At 38.1% G+C, this 16,259-nt stretch overlaps 3 protein-coding genes across 7 annotated transcripts in view; 1 reads left to right on the top strand and 2 right to left on the bottom strand.

The window, feature by feature from the left end:
• Positions 1–46: 46 nt before the first annotated feature.
• LOC146582825 (uncharacterized) lies at positions 47–7,975 on the bottom strand. Its single transcript, XM_085294976.1, has 7 exons — positions 6,494–7,975; positions 6,221–6,336; positions 4,541–4,688; positions 2,790–2,924; positions 2,519–2,612; positions 1,769–1,932; positions 47–1,693 (listed from the first exon to the last, which is right to left on the bottom strand). Exons 2-6 carry the CDS (start codon positions 6,259–6,261, stop codon positions 1,916–1,918), a joined length of 435 nt encoding a protein of 144 aa, XP_085151102.1. The 5' UTR covers positions 6,262–6,336; positions 6,494–7,975; the 3' UTR covers positions 47–1,693; positions 1,769–1,915.
• A 207-nt stretch (positions 7,976–8,182) lies between these two features.
• The window catches only part of LOC146582824 (zinc finger BED domain-containing protein 4-like), a 28,467-nt gene continuing 20,390 nt past the window's right edge, over positions 8,183–16,259 (bottom strand). Inside the window, exon 2 of the mRNA XM_085295097.1 lies at positions 8,183–9,205. Within this exon, the coding sequence (XP_085151223.1) occupies positions 9,136–9,205 (70 nt within the window). The 3' untranslated portion in view covers positions 8,183–9,135. The remainder of the gene's footprint in view (positions 9,206–16,259) is intronic.
• Positions 10,071–16,259, top strand: part of abcc12 (ATP-binding cassette, sub-family C (CFTR/MRP), member 12) — a 42,042-nt gene continuing 35,853 nt past the window's right edge. For 2 of the 5 annotated variants that reach the window (XM_085294670.1, XM_085294326.1), the window contains exons 1-4: positions 10,071–10,442; positions 11,852–11,904; positions 15,829–15,885; positions 16,088–16,239. In XM_085294670.1, the coding sequence (XP_085150796.1) occupies positions 15,835–15,885; positions 16,088–16,239 (203 nt within the window). In that variant the 5' untranslated portion in view covers positions 10,071–10,442; positions 11,852–11,904; positions 15,829–15,834. Of the gene's footprint in view, positions 10,443–11,765; positions 11,925–13,186; positions 13,244–15,828; positions 15,886–16,087; positions 16,240–16,259 lie in introns of those variants that run through there. The other 3 variants (XM_085294415.1, XM_085294597.1, XM_085294503.1) reach the window with 3 other exon arrangements.

Raw genomic sequence — 16,259 nt, 5'->3', positions numbered from 1 at the left:
TAATGACTGTAGAAAACTTTAGAAGAATTCTATACAATCACTGATTAGAAAAAGAAAACCTCTCCTAGTTTCAATAAAATGGCATATTTTCCCATGTAGCTTGGGAAAACCAAATTATTTTTTAAACCAATATTAATGCAACAACTTGCAATGAATTATTAAGCCCAGTCTAATCTGTTCAGCAGGTGTGGATATTTACAATTAAGTGATGTAAAAAGACTCGTACTGTTTAACTGAACCATACATTATTATATATTTAGAGGCTTGTAGTTTCTCTTCAGAGAGATGAGTTATTTTTAAAGTTCAGTGGGTAAAAGGTAACCTCACAGAGCATTTCTTTGAGAACATGTGTCTGTGCCAAGGGAGGATCGGTCATATTAAAAATGAAACCCAGTCCTTCAAGGATACGAGTATAGAAGCCTGTAGTGCCCTCGTGTGTCCTTACCCCACATGACAGCTGAAGTGCACTTGACTCGAGCTTCTTTCACTGAAGTTTTACTTCTTTATAACCATCTGACCTCTGCTTAATTGAAAGACAAGTTTTGATGACTTTTTATTAATTATAATTTCATTTTTCATACATTTTCCAACAACATACAACTCAAAGTTCCAAATAACCCTCTATTAAAATGAATGATTTTTAAGCTCTTCAATTTTAAGAAAAGGCATCTATTAATATGTGTGGCAGTAAACATTTTGCCCTAGTTTACAGCAGTTTCACCTGCTACACATCCTCTTAATGTGGGTCAGTTTGTGGCACTTTTTAACCAGTTAACAGCTGAAATTTATTTAAAATAAGAAAAAAAAAATTTTATGCACCCATCAAAAGGTTCTTTTAAGGTTCTTGTGAGCTTGTCTGCTACTACATCAACTAATTATGTTTTTAAATTAAACCTAAAAACCTACGTAACTATTAGGTTAGCCCTCACCATGTTTTTTTTTTTTAAGTGAGTTGTCCCTACTTACACAATAGATTTAAAACTTACATTAAAAAAAACTCGTGTTCACTTCTATTTAAAGCCATGAAACATTTAACATGCAATTAAGTAAAAAGTAAAATGCACTATTTATAAAAACTTCGAGGTTGAAAAACAAAAACACATCCTGCTTATCTAAATAGAGAAATAATAAAATACTGATAAGTGAATGTTCATCATTTCTCGCCATTGTGTACCCTCCTCTGCCTTCTTGTCATTTAAAATAGGGCAGCATCATCAGTAGTTATTGGTAATAAACAGAGCAATATTATTTCAGAGACATCAGACAACTGTGTACAGTGCATGTGAATACTAATGGGAAATGCTGTGATGTTTTATACTGTGAAAGTACATTTTAACCTAAACCTGAACCTAATGGTTAGCTTGATGATCAAGCTTAAAAAAGCTTTGCTGCTTAAACCTAATAAAACAGAGAACTAAACAAGCAAAAACTAAATAGCAGCCAAGTGTGAGGGACAGGTCGACATACTCCAATATGTTTGTGACTGATCAAAATTATAAAAAGGTTACACTGCCTTTTCATTAACATTAAAATATGTTGTGTAAATGTATTACATTACAGGGATTACTGTGCTTATTTGATATCACAGCTTTACACCAGTTCATCTCTTCATTGTTTTAGAAGCAGCCAGGAGAGAAGAGAACAGAGACTCTGGCCTTTGGTTCAGGACATCTGGGTGGTCCAATTCTGCCACCTGTCAAAGAGAACACTTGGTAAGTTGAGGCTGAAGATCATATACGGATTAGTTTTGTCTAACCGTCTTTGTTACCTGTCCATTGTTCATGACTAGAATACGATCTGCATTCATCACTGTGTTGATGCGATGTGCTAGGTGAGCACAGTGCTGTCTTGAAAGGCCTCTTTGACTGTCTTTTGGATCAGAGCATCTGTTTCTGGATCTGTGGAGGCTGTGGCTTCATCCAAAAGAATGATCTATCAGACAATATGAGCCTCTGTTACTGCAGGAAAGTACTGATTTAAGGAGGAGCACATGGAAAGAAACAACTTCTCTCCAGATCTCCTCATCAGTGTACTTATTGAACGGATCCAATTTTTGGGGTATACAGTTGTATCTCTAGAGAGTTGATAAAGATAGATATATGGTCAGATTATAGATATTTTAGAGATTATAAAAACAATCAATGAACACTATACTCGGACAGCACAACTTTTTAAGCTCTTCAGTTTCACCCGATATCTCTCTTCCAATATGAACATAAACCTGCACAAAATGCAGTTATTTTCTAAGTTCTAAGACATCAATAAAAGTTAAAGTAGCTAACAGAGTCATATCATGACAGCTAGATTGAAGGCACAGACACTGTCACACATGGACTTTGAGAAATGTGCCACAATGGTGCACCTGTCCCATAACATCTCTGTTATTCCAAACATTTCTTACATGTGTCTTCATAGTTCACCATGAATTAAATAGTGCATTACAAATCATATAATAATAATAATAATAATAATAATAATAATAATAATAATAATAATTTCATGCTCATGTTTTTTATACCGTTGTTCATCATTCCAACATCTTCACCAGGTCTGAGCTCAGATTCATTCAAGTTGGCAGGATCCAGGGACATCACTTCATCTTCCATCTGCTTCTGAAAAGAGAACAATAACAGTTTCACAGTTAGGTCTGCATACTTAACATAATAAAGCTTACAGAACTCAGTGAATTCAAAGCAACAAAGAACTGATACTAAGGCTTTTGAGCTAACTGAACAGTAAGAGTAACAGAGCTACAAACATTTGTACTGCAGTTTGTGTGAAATCCTTACTTTAGACTCTTCCATCTGGTAGTTGCTGATGAGTTGAGCATAGCGCCCATTTGCATTCATCAGGGCTTGATGGTTTCCAGCCTCCTGAACCTCACCATCCTCCAGAACCAAGATGCCATCACAGAACTCCAAATACTAAAAGACACAAGTTAAGACAGCTGTGAGAAATGCCCCCCCCCCCAAACACTCTTGTTGCATCTGAAGTGGAGTGACTTACCAAAATGGTTCACAATTTGTGATTAAAACAATACCATTAAGTTTAAGTTTCAACAATCACAGCACAGTGATTTATTTAGATTATATACCAGGTGTGACCAAGAAGTTCCAAGACTGCCTATAAAAGCAAAGCTAAAACCTAAACAGGTTTATATTTCTATATTTCTTGAAGGTGGCCTTTTCAGGGAAGACTGCACTGCTTCAAGTATGACTGCTTTTAGATTAGTCCCTAGAAGCCCTGCTCTGGCCACCTGAAATTCCCTTTCAGCAGACTCTTTCAATTCCTGATGAAAGCCAATGCACACTATACTTTGCTCATAGGGAACAACCTTCAGTGGACTCTGAAGACTGCTGATGAACAAAGTGTGAGAACAGTTGATCCAGGGAGGGGGACAAAGCAGTCAAAATGTGCAGAATAAATTAAAGTTGAAGGTGAGCGAGAGTGCACTTTTTATATATTACTCCATATGATTTCTGGGAGGTCAAAGTCAACATTGTTTAACCAATATAGTTACTCAAGTCCCCAAAGGTGTAGTGTATTTTTATGAAGCTTTGAAGACAGTCCATAAAAAATTCTGGGTAATATAAAGTTTTTACCAATTTTAACAGTAGGTGTGAGCAACCTTGACCCAATTATCACCAAAATTAAATATGCTTAAGCTCTTATTAAGATCTAACATCACACAAAATTTGAAAACGATAAATGTAAAACTGCTAGACTGCTAAGTAACTGACAAACAGAACCCATACACACGCCCTCCCTCTGGGAGGAGGAAAAGCAAGCCTTTACAGTATATCTACCCTTAATCATTTTAGTGACACTCCAGCTTCAATTATCCACTTCACAGACATAAACATAAGAGCAATGCAGTAACTCATGAAGATGAAGATGGCAAAAGTGGTAAAGGCCTGGAAATAAAGAAAAATACAGGAAAATTTCAATTTGTGGTAAACCACATTTAAAATTTGTCATTACTGCTGTACTTCTGTGGTACTCACACTAGCTGCACAAAGTGGCAAGCCTATCACGGGGTGTATAAAGAGGGTCAGAACGGTGGCAAAGGTGGCAGAGATTAGGGTAGTGGTACAATTAGTAGCCTGGATGTAACCCACCAACTTTAGTTGTTCCTTTTTCTTTTTTCTAAATCCTGTGAGAGAAAAAGTTTGCCAGTTCTCTTTACCTTCAATAATATTTTTTGCTCTGACCAATTCTGCTAGAGTTGAACATTCATGTTAAAAATTACAGACAAATAAAGGCATAGTTCCTTATAATGTTTAAAGATGGGGAAAACAATCACACTGAATGCTCTTATGCATGCTTATATACACATAACATAATTCTGTTGGCCAACATACAGCTACTTAACTTACCCTTAATACCAAAGCAGTTGAAAGTGATGAATAACCCCCTCTGCTACTTAACTGACTAGATAAATATCCCAGAGCTTTATCCTAGTTGGCGTTATACTCTAATTATAAAATTCTCCTTCATTTTTTGGAGCAGTGTATTATATATTGTAAGACAGATAACTCACAGGCCCAAGAAATAATGACAATGCCACAAAGACGGAAACAGCAGTCGACCGAATCAGCCTGGTTCTCAGAAAGCGCAGGGCCACACGAACTAGCGAGGCCTTCTCCGGGCCTCTCTTTGCCACTTCTTCCTTCCAGAGTCTCTGAAACCTGTCAGACACTCACACTCAGTGGTCTCATTTAAACAACAAATCAAGTCTTTTTCCATGATTAAAACATCCTACATTTGATGTGGACAGTATAGTCTAATTTTTGATGAATCTTTGGCTCAAATACAAATTTCATAAACTAGGTCTATTATGCATTAGTAATACAGTATATGATAAATGAGTGTAAAGAAATGGGAATCAGAGACCTTTGCGTACCAACGTCAGCAACATCTGAAGGAGATAGTGTGAGGGTCGATATAGTAACTACAGCACAAGTCTTTTAGTGAAAGTAGGCTTTTTTGAATATGTTTAACTCAACTTGCAAGTCTACGCCAGTCATAAGAATCAAGTTTGACATACTGGGTGCATCTTTTTATTGTGTGGCTTCACTTATCCCAATACGAACACGAGACGCTGGTTATTATAGGTGTTACATCCCCCAGGAGGATGTCTCTTCTCCCTACTAACCCTTTGTTTTGTCTAGGCTCCACCTCCTCTGTCCTGATTGGATGCTGCGCAGAGTCTGGCTAATTGGTAATCAGCAAAGCACTACTTAATGCCTGTGGAGCTGTGCTTCTGTGCCCTCTGGCCATTTTGGTTGCCATACCCGTGCAGGCTTGCATGCCTTTGTAACTTGTATGAACATTGTTGTTTTTTCATGTTCAGACTGCTTGTAGGGGAGAGCTGCCTTTTGTTTTGACACTCTGTTTTCTCCTGTTTATGTGTTGTTAGGTAGGTTATGGTTATAGGTTGTATATTTTGTTTCTTTGGAGTTAGGTAAGTTTCTTTTATTTCTACATCAGGGATGTTTTGTTTGTTATGTTGGCCATGGCTCTCCCTGACGTTATACCTCAGTCTGAACCCAAATCTCATCACCAGCATTAAATAGACCTTCTACACTTACCATCTTGGCTCCTCCTTCTCTATCCACCTTTATGTTCGTCCCTTCAACCCCCTAGACTAGCCAGGGGACGTAACAACAGGTTTTTTCCAATCGAGGATGACTGTCAAACGGGGACAGATCCAGAGCTGCATATTTACTGGGAATAACAAGTAAATATGACTTTGGGGTAAATGCCTAATCAGTGACACTGTTATTTCACTTAGGCACGGGAGGAAGTCTCTTGTGCTCTTTTATGATTTTTTTAATGGTCTAGAGCAGGGGTGCCCAATCCCGGTCCTCGAGAGCTACCGTCCTGCAGCTTTTAGATGCATCCCTACTCCAACACAGCTGATTCAAATGGTTTGATTACCTCTTCAGCATGCCATCGTGTTTGGCAAAGGCCTGATAACAAGCCATTCATTTGATTCAGCTGTGTTGGAGTAGGGATGCATCTAAAAGCTGCAGGACGGTAGCTCTCGAGGACCGGGATTGGGCACCCCTGGTCTAGAGCAAATTAAACTACTTTAAAAATAGTATTTTACTTAGACCTAAATAAAGGAAAAAGTTCTCTCTTCTGATTCGGAATTTTCTCTACTAATCACGCAAATCGTCAGTTTTAGACAGTTTGTTAAAAAGAGATACCTTCTTACCATCTCCACACAGCGGTCCTCGGATTATCTGCTAACGCCATCTTTCCTGAGAAATGATTGGTCAGTAGGTGGCGTTTTCAAAGTTTGGGGTATTTATCAGGAACTTGACCTGCTCCCTGAAAAAACAAAAACTCTAGAGAAAATACGCCTATAGAGCCCAGGAGGTGATTAGGAAGAATGAGAAAAGGAAAACTGCTTGACACTAGATGGATGTAGGTAGGTATCACGGGAAGAACATGTTCAAGCTGTCAGGTTAATATTTTCCTTACTTACCACAGGTAGCCAAATTTCACTGCGCAAATATTTCGACATCTGGTTTGCCTGAGACCTTATCAGAGAGGTTGGTCTGTCCTGTGACCCTTATGCCTCAGGACTGGACATCACAGGTGGGTTCAGATGAGGATTTCCTCAAACCAGCCTCCAGTTTTAGAAGCACAGTCAGTGCAGGGGGTGCATGTTTGGAGTTGTGTGTGTCCTAAATATTACGGTAAGAGAACTTAAGGCCCAATTTCAAAATAAAGGTGAAAGTGAAATTCTGGAATAGTCAGTTTATTCGCATTCTCAATTTATACAAAAGCTAGTAAACGACATTTCAAATGGCTATTATTTAAAAAAATCCAAACTAACGCGATATTGAGAACTAATTCTGTGAGCCAGGTCTGGACTAGCTATCTGGCGTACGCCTGTGGGCCTGCCCAGGGCTATCATAATTTACCCCAAAAAGTATATTATAATTTCTTTTGCGACCGCGACGTACCATTGGTTGATTTTCTTGAAAGACATTGGGCTTATCGAACGAAATCTCTCAGCCCTCCTCGGTCTGTCCCTCCCTCCCCTTTTTAACCTAGGTTATCCATTTGGGACGATCTGGCCGGAGTTGGAGAGGAGTGGCATTTGGACAAATGGACAAATTTAAAAAAAAAAAAAACAACAACAACAAAATAAAACGCAATGGGGGTGCAGAAAATTCCGAGAAAAAAAGGGGGGAAAGCCTTCGAGTGAACGCAGCAAAATGTGCAAAACTTACTGATATGTTTGTCACCACAAGTTCTGCTGCCGCAGCTCGTGCGGGCCGGAGGAGGAGGTAGAATTAGCGATTCAGGGATATACGTCGGATGTGGAAGAGGCCAGGTTAGCCGAAATGTTAAAGAAGAGGGACGTTTCATGTAGGGAGTGCAAAGGGATGGTGTGTGTGTGTGTGTGTGAGAGAGCCCTTCTGAGAACAGGGGGGGGGGGTTGCCTACACGTAAGCTTGCAACAGTCGGAGTTAACAACGAAAATGTTTTGGAATGTGTGAAATAATAATAATAGTGAATTAAAACATAAAACGTAAAAAGGAAACACGTTAGAAGAACTAGAATTTATACAATTTTAGAATGATAAAAACTGATTAGAGACACGTCTTCACTGAATAGTAGCTTGGCCAAAAGTATGCAAATGCTCAACATAGAAAAGTATTACAAGACTTGTTTTATTCAGTCAGACTTAAAACATTCATATATTATTCGTCTAGAGAGTTATGTGTGTGTATGAGAGAGAGAATTGCTTTTACAGCCTTCATTTTTAAATAACGCTATGAGTAGATTTGGTGTCCAACTTACTGATATTTTAGCTTGCCATAAAATTACAGTTTGCAGGTGTTACAGCTTACAGTGAATATTGTCATGTAATATTAGTAAAATTTTGTTCTGGTGAAATGGATGATTTATCATTGGTAGGTTAACCAGAGAATTGTGACACTGTGGCCATCTGTCCAAACATGAATCCCTGAGTAGTGAAAGAGCATATCAATTTTTTAGCATGGTTACTCTCTTCCTTGTAGGCTGCTGCACTTTATTTTAATTTTTGAAATCACACAATGTGCACATATATCCTCTGGTATGTGATGTGCTTTCGCATATGGTATAAATAATCGTAGTGGGCCGCCATTGATGTTTTTAAGGAACCCCTTTTATTGCATGTAATGCACAGACACGGCAACAGAGGGCAGTAATATCCCTTCAACATACATTGTAAAATTACTATTACAACAATCCCACTTAATTTTACCATGGAGTTCACTTACTTGACTGCCATTGCTTATTTCTTTAAAAAAAAAATGCACCTATATCACAGTGTTACTAGAAAATAAACATTTTCTCTTTTGTTTTGAACTCACACAAAAAAGTACTGTGTTAATCTTAGACAAAACTATTATTCTTCATTACAGTTAAATGCTCGCCATCTTAACATAAGCATAGTATAGGCATGTTAAGTATATGATAACCCTTTTAAACTGAACACAGTCCAATCTTCCCTCTGAGATACTCAAACTTTTGTCTAGGCAGTGGTTTGGTTACCAAACTCCTTCTTGTGCAGCTTGGCTCAAAGCAATATACTCAGCCTCTGCAGTTGAAAGTGCAACTGTTGCTTGTTTCTTGCTAAGCCAACTAACTGCACCTCCTGCAAGTAGAAAGATGTTTCCAGTTGTAGAACGTCGATCATCCTGATCACCTGCCCAATCAGCATCTGAATACCCAACCAAGGTTCCTGTTTCTGTTCTTTGATATTTGAGTCCCAGGTTTAGAGTTCCTTTCAAATATCTCAGGATTCTTTTCACAGCTGTAAGGTGTGTAGTGTTTGGGTTTGCATTGAATCTTGACAACACACTCACTGCTTGCGCTATATCTGGTCGTGTGGCTATGGCAGAATACAATAAACTTCCAACCATTGACTGATACATGCTTGGGTTTGCAGGTTTACTGACATCATCACTCTTTCTTAATTTGACATTTGTGTCAGCTGGAGTTGCTACTGGATTGGCACTGTCCACTCCATACTTTTGTAGTATGTTTTCAATATACTGTCTCTGATGAAGCACAACATGGTTTTTGGCCTTGTCTTGGACCACTGAGATGCCCAGAATGTAGGATAGCTCACCCATGTCCTTCATTTTGTAGTGTTTCTTCAGAGTGTCCTTTAAGTTCTTCATGCTCTCTGCTGATTCTGTAATCAAAATCAGATCATCAATAGCCAATATTTCCAACTCCTGACCTGTTCTAACAAACACACACTGATCTGAAGTACTCTGTGTAAAACCAATGCTTTTCATGAACTCTGTAAAAGCTTTGCTCCAGCAACGTGGAGACTGCTTCAGTCCATATATTGACTTGTTTAGTTTGCACACTTGATGTTCCTGCCCAGGTTTGATGTAACCCTCTGGCTTCTCCATGTAGATTTCCTCTTCCAGGTGTCCATTCAAGAATGCAGTCACGACATCCATTTGATGCGCATTTAGATTGTTTTGCACAGCAAATGATAACAATGTACGAATTGAACCAAATCGTACAACTGGAGAGAATGTTTCATCATAGTCTGCACCATAAATCTGTGAATAGCCTTTGGCAACAAGTCTGCACTTGTATCTTTCCACTTGTCCATCACTGTGATGCTTAACTTTAAAGACCCATTTTGATCCAACTGCTTTGCGATCCTTTGGTAGCTCCACTAAATCCCATGTGCCATTTTCCAGCAGTGACTCATATTCCAAATCAGCTGCTTCTTTCCACTCCTTTGCATTTGGACTTGACATAGCCTCTTCCAGTGAATTTGGTTCTGTGACACAACAGATGTTCGCATAATGATTGTTGGAGCCAAGTCCAGGCCAATATTTTACTCAGTTACATCATGCCATAGTTAAGTATTTGTCATGATCTTTAAGTTTCTATTATAATCTTGATCATTTTATGTTATAATGTAATAGGCTGTGCTCCATAAATTAATCCTGCTTTGTTAGTCTGTTGTTGTTGTAAAGTGTTGATAGATGTCGTAAAGGGGGTGTATATTTGGCCCGCATGCGGAGGGGTGTGGGTAAAAGGTTAGGTAAGCAAGCAGGACATGGAGCAACAGTTTTCTGACCATCGCCGTTTTAATGTTATTTTTTGTTGTAACATAAAGGGAATGTAAACGGAGCTCCCACCAGAGGCATTTGTTTTGTACCTTTCGATTTGTATGGAGAATAAATGTTTTGCCCCTTTTTTCCTTCGCCTCGTTTTTGCTACCGGAAGGCATCCAAGCGACTTAACAAGAGCACGAGTCAGAAACTTTACGTCCTGCAGAAGCGGCAAAGAAGGACCGAAGGTTGCCGCTACAAGGATCAACTGTAGCTACATCAACAAACTCCTCTAATCCACATCTCTTTGGAGGTCTTCTGATCCGCTGATCTCCTTTTACAGCCTCACTGGTGACAGCCTCCTCAGTACTTGTTTGTCTTTCACCCGTGTGTAGTGTCACCTCATTCCCCAAACAGAGATCATTTTCACTTTGTTTACATTTAAACTCTGTTTCATTGAAGACCACATCTCGTCGAATCAGTATTTTTCCTTTTTCTTCATCCCACAGTCGGTAGCCTTTTGCATTGGTTGCATATCCCAGGAAACGAACTTTCACTGCCTTTTTTCCAGCTTCTTTCTCTCTGTGTCTAGAACATGAGCATAAGCAACACAACCAAATACTTTCATATGGCTAATGTCTGATTTTTTCCATACCATCTCTGATAGGGTGTTTCATTCTTTAAAGCACATGTTGGGAGCCTATTCTGTATGTAAGCTGCAGTAGCAACAGCTTCTGCCCAGAATGTGTTTGGCAACTTTGCATGTGACAGCATACTTCTAGCTGATTCCACTAGAGTTGTTTTTTCTCTCTGCAACACCATTTTGCAGTTTAATTAATCTACACTTGATTAATAACTACGGAAGAGGATTAGGGCCACTGGGGGAAAAAAGTCTTTCTTTTCTTCTTTTCCTGAATTCTGAGAAAAAAGTCAGAATTCTGGCTTTTTTCTCCGATTTTTTTTTTCCAGTGGCCCTAATCCTCTTCCGTAAATAACAAACAATAAAGTCAGTGCTAAACAATTTAAGAACTATTTTCTTCAAACTATTTTCATGAATGATATTATGCTATCATGACAGCCACCAACACAGCAGTTACCAGTGAGATTTATGAAGGTTGTACTGAATAATTAATGTCTTCACCTTTTCCGTATCCTGGCATGAAATGGTCTCTTTACTTTAATGTGGAGTCGGAAAGCACAGTATAAATATTTAACCTCTTAACATCAACTGTGTTCTCATCTATCTATTAATATCAAATGTTAATTTGCTTGACAAATCCAAACGGAAACTGTAATGAGCCACTCAGTTAAATGTGTGGCATTTGGAAGTGCTTGCTCACAGGGTGTCATTGGTTCCCTATCTGATATATTATGATTTTTCCCTCATATGTAAAAACATGTTGAGATGACTTAGATAAGTCCACTTTATTGGAAGAAGAGGTATCTTGAATTTTATACCCACTCAACTGAATACCTTGATTTTACAATTTGTAGACTAACTAAACGCTAATATCCTTCAAACATGACACAGTTCCTCCAGCTGTATGAGGCTCCTCCCATGCAAATACATTAATTTTGACATGTAAAACTGATGCAATTCCCCTTTAATCCCACCACATGGCACAGTCAGGAATGTAATATGAAACAACTGGTGGCTGTTTGAGAAGGCACAGAATTTACTGTCCTATCTACCTGCAGATAAATGTTAGTAGTGGTATTATTAGCAAATGATATTTTCTTCTTTTCTTTTCTTCTTTTAGACATCACCAGTCCACACAGAGTCATCAGAAAGAGGGATACCTTGACATAAAAGGTTACCACTGAGCGTGGTTTGTATGTTCACATGGCCGTTTGTTTTGTGAGATTTATCAGAATAGTTGCATGCTTTCCCCAATACATTAAGTTAGAAGACAGAAAAACCTAAAATCTAGATTTTATTTGTTTAATTCTTCAGTGTAAGTTTGAGCTTGCTCGTAAGAATGGGTGAATGAGTCAAGTTTTATAAAGCGCTTTGAGTGCTCAGGTAGAATAGAAGAGCACTACATAAGAACCAGTTCAATCCCCAGATATAAATATTTATTCTCCATTCACAGTCACATGTATAACATCTTCATGGTATCATTTAAAAAGTTTAAGAAAGTGATTAACAAAGTATTTAAATGCGCGCACACACACACACACACACACACACACACACACACGCACACACACACACACACACAGAGATAATTAAAATGAGTGATGTAAACATAGTCCACTTGAGGTTTGCAGAATACTAAAACATTGGTAGGATGAGAGTCTAAGTCTGTAAGAGGAGTTTAAGAGAGAATGAGTAGTTGGGTAACTGGGTAATATAACGTTTAAGGTTTGTCATTTAAAATAAAATATGAATAAGGTCATGATAAAACATTAGTGAGGATTACTGGGATGTTTGAAAGTTCTTTAGTTCATTCCTGAGGTTCAGTGTTGCTCTGGTTTGTGTTAGTGAGCTTTTAGTGAGATGAGTCAGCATCCAGTCAGGTTCAATTCCAGAGTGCTCCTGAATTAGAAAGAACGGTGTCTGGTGAACACGGCTGAAATAAAAGAAGTATTGGATGGTCTCCTCCTCCTCATTCAGTCAAATTCAATAAAAACTCAGAATGGCACATCATACATCAATTGATGCATCAATTGATGTATAATTTTGAATGCATATGTGCAGTAGACATAATCAGGTGACCTCAATAAGTCACATGGTGAGCTATGGAGATGACATCAAAAGTTCACATGATGACCTATCGAGGTCACCTCACCCAATAACCTCTGCTGATAATGACCCATGCCTTTTTTCACACCTTGCTCCATGATGAGACATCACATGTATATCTGTATTGATACAGACTAAGGAGGAATAATGCTTTATAAATGAATTAAGCACTTACTAATACTTTACTAATGCCCAATAGCGTGTCATTATTATTAAGTGTTACCACTGATTTTAAATGATTTGTCATTGTGACTAAGCTGTCCAGTTAGAACGAAGAATGGCAGTCACCTCTAAACAGGCTAACCTTTGATCTCCATAAAGGTTATGCAAGGCAGAGTAAAATGCTGCTTCACTCACTGTCAGTGTTGACTAGCGGCAGTGTGTCTCCCTTGTTCTCCACACAGAGGTATTGTTCAGATTTTTTTTAGATTAATTTAATTCATTCATTCAGACAGGAAAAGTTTCACTGTGTTTACTGTAAATTAGTTTAGCTCAGTTTTGATCTTTTTAGTTTGTGCTTGTATTTTATGATTGTCAGTTTTCATTGATTGTGTTTTATAGTTAACTTCATTTTTAAGAAATCATTACCAAAATAAATTACAGTTACTATTAATATTCTTAATGTTTATTTATTAATAATTTAGTTAGGAATAGTTAGTGGTTTTTTTTTTATATGTTATTAGTTAGATGTTTCAAAAACAGCGCTGTAATCTGCATGTGCAGTCTTTAAGTTGATAAGATTTTAAGCTTAAACATATCTAAATGGTATAAATGAACTGATTCAACAACATGCCTCATTCACCCATTCACACACCTATTATGTATTTAAGTACTTTCTATCTAACATTCACACACATTCATACTCTGATGGATGCATCACAAAGCAACTTGGGGTTAGTATCTTCCCCAAGGATATTTGGCATGCAGACTGGAAAAGCCTTGGATCGAACTAATAACCATCTGATTAGTAGAGGACCTGTTGTATTCTGTGCAGATGATTTAGCTGAGAGGCAGGTATGAGGACACTGTTCATTCATTAACACTTTATATTCAGGTGTTAGTTATGGATGAACAGAATTCTTTATTCAGAAAAAAAAACTTGTTTTCTTCAGATTCAATATCGGTCCAAAATTTGGACATACTAACTAGCAGTTAACCATTCATATGACTGGTTAACCATTCATTAACTAAACCTTCAAATGAATGGTTAATTGGTACTGTACAAAACCTTTTAAAATTATGCTTTTTCCAGACCTCACCTCATGTTCTGATGAGTCAGTTTAAGTTTTAAGCAAGATTTAGTTTAACTATATTTAAAATGGGAAATTCTTGAAATGTGTCATCCATTAAAATAGATGTTAATAATTGATGAACTTGTCTTTAGCTGTCTGCTTCTACTGTTCACACATTGTTAGCTCCCCTGAGCCATGTGAGGGATTTTTGAATTTCTTTGTGGAAAAGGTGAATAATGCCAGGGCTCAGATGACACCACCTACTCTTTACCATTCAGCCCTTGTTCTTTGCTCTGTTGCTTTCTACCAGTTTGAGCCTGTAACTTTCTCTCTGTTTGCCATCTGAAGCCCTCAGGTTTCCCTATTGATGTTGCTCCACCTCAATTATTAGAGGTCATTTCTACTCTTGGTCTATCTGTTCTAGCTATTATTAATACCAGTTTTTTATCTGGTACTTTTCCTAAAACCTTTAAGCATGCTACAGCTCAACCTCTGCTTCAGAAAAATAGCCCGCCATTTTATCAAATTTTAGGCCTATTTGCAAGCTTACTCTTTTCTGTAAAATTCTGGAGAAAATTGCTTGTCAGTTGAAAACTTTTTAAATTTAAAAATAATGTCTTTGAGATTGCTTTTAAATCTCTGCATAGCACAGAATCTGCGTTGCATAGGGTTGTTAATGACATCCTCCTGGCTACAGATTCAGGATCATGTGATCTTGGTTCACCTAGACTTAACTGCTGCCTTTGACACAGTCTTTGGCAATATTTTACTATCTCGAATGGAACACTGGATAGGCATTTGTGGTACTGCTCTGCAGTGGTTAGAGAACCTTTGTTTAGACACGTAAGCAGCGAATTACAATAATCCAAGCGTGGCGAAATAAATGCATGTATATCTCAAGTTCAGAGCGAGATAAAATCGGGCTTAGCCTAGCCACATTTCTTAAATTATAAAAACAAGACCGAACCAGAGATTTCACATGCCCATCCAATGTGAGACTCGAGTCAAAGGTGACACCTAAATTCCTGATAGAGGATTTAACATAAAGTGAGAGAGGACCAAGGGCTTTCACTATCTGCGATAGAAACCTATCAGGGGCGCATACGGGGACTTCGGTTTTCCCCTCGTTGAGTTGGAGGAAATTTGCAGCCATCCAACGTTTGATCAAATCTAAGCAATCATTCAGACGCTGAAGCTTAGATAAATCCTCGGGCATAAAAGAAACATACAACTGAATATCAGCATAACAATGATAAGAAATGTCCTCAAAAGAGCCCATTATATGCTGGAGGGGGAGAAGATAAATTAAAAACAATAAAGGCCCCAAGACTGACCCTTGAGGGACACCATAAGTAAGGGAGGTAGAGGATGACCTAAAATCGGAGACTGCCACAGAAAAGGATCGGTGATGGAGATAAGAGGAGAACCACTCTAATGCACTTCCAAATACACCAACCCATTTTTTCAGCCTTTCAATGATTCTTAAAAGGACATTCTAGCTTCATGGAGGATTTCAGCTGCTTACCAGTTCACAGCCTTTTTTGTTTTATTTTTGTTTCACAACACATTAAATGTTTTGAGTGAGTAACAGGTCTGGACTTAAGGCAGGGCAGTTTAAAACCAGCATTACATGTGTGATGTATTACAGCCTCCTGTTTCTGATTCTGGTAAATAATGCTCTTAAATTAGACATTTCTACTTGAATTATCATGTTGGTTAGTATCATTTCAACTTTGTGGTTTGGTCTCTTTTAACATAGAACAAAATGAAGAAAAAATATTCTCTGGAGGAGAATGGCACTCGAAGACTCTCCTTTGTAAGTACTAAACAAACAGCAAATTTACATGTTGCTTTTACTTCCTGACATCTTTTCCATCATCCACATCCTGCTTTCCTTTTAGATGCTTAGCTAATTTCAGACATTTAGCTATTGACTAAGGCACAACCTCAGTCTTTCATCCACTCTGCTTTTTTTACTGGTTGTCTTATACTTTCTTTTTGCTTTTTTGACTGTTTAGGCAGATGATGGTGTCCAGTGGCGAACTGGATCTGAGATCATCAATCCAGATGATCCTTGTGTGCACAGCTGTGAAAGGGATCACCCTTCCTCATTTAGAAAATATCAGCAGAGCTTGCAGATGCTCAAGCCCTTGCGTTTTTCCTCACCACAGTCAGTGTCAATATCAAACT

This window comes from Mchenga conophoros, linkage group LG1 (genome assembly GCF_057382185.1).
Source record: "Mchenga conophoros isolate Kocher_MC1m ecotype Shallow Benthic linkage group LG1, M_conophoros_male_GT1.1, whole genome shotgun sequence".
Lineage (NCBI taxonomy): Eukaryota > Metazoa > Chordata > Actinopteri > Cichliformes > Cichlidae > Mchenga > Mchenga conophoros.
Note: the sequence above shows the minus strand (reverse complement) of the source record. Positions and strands in the feature narration are given on the sequence as shown.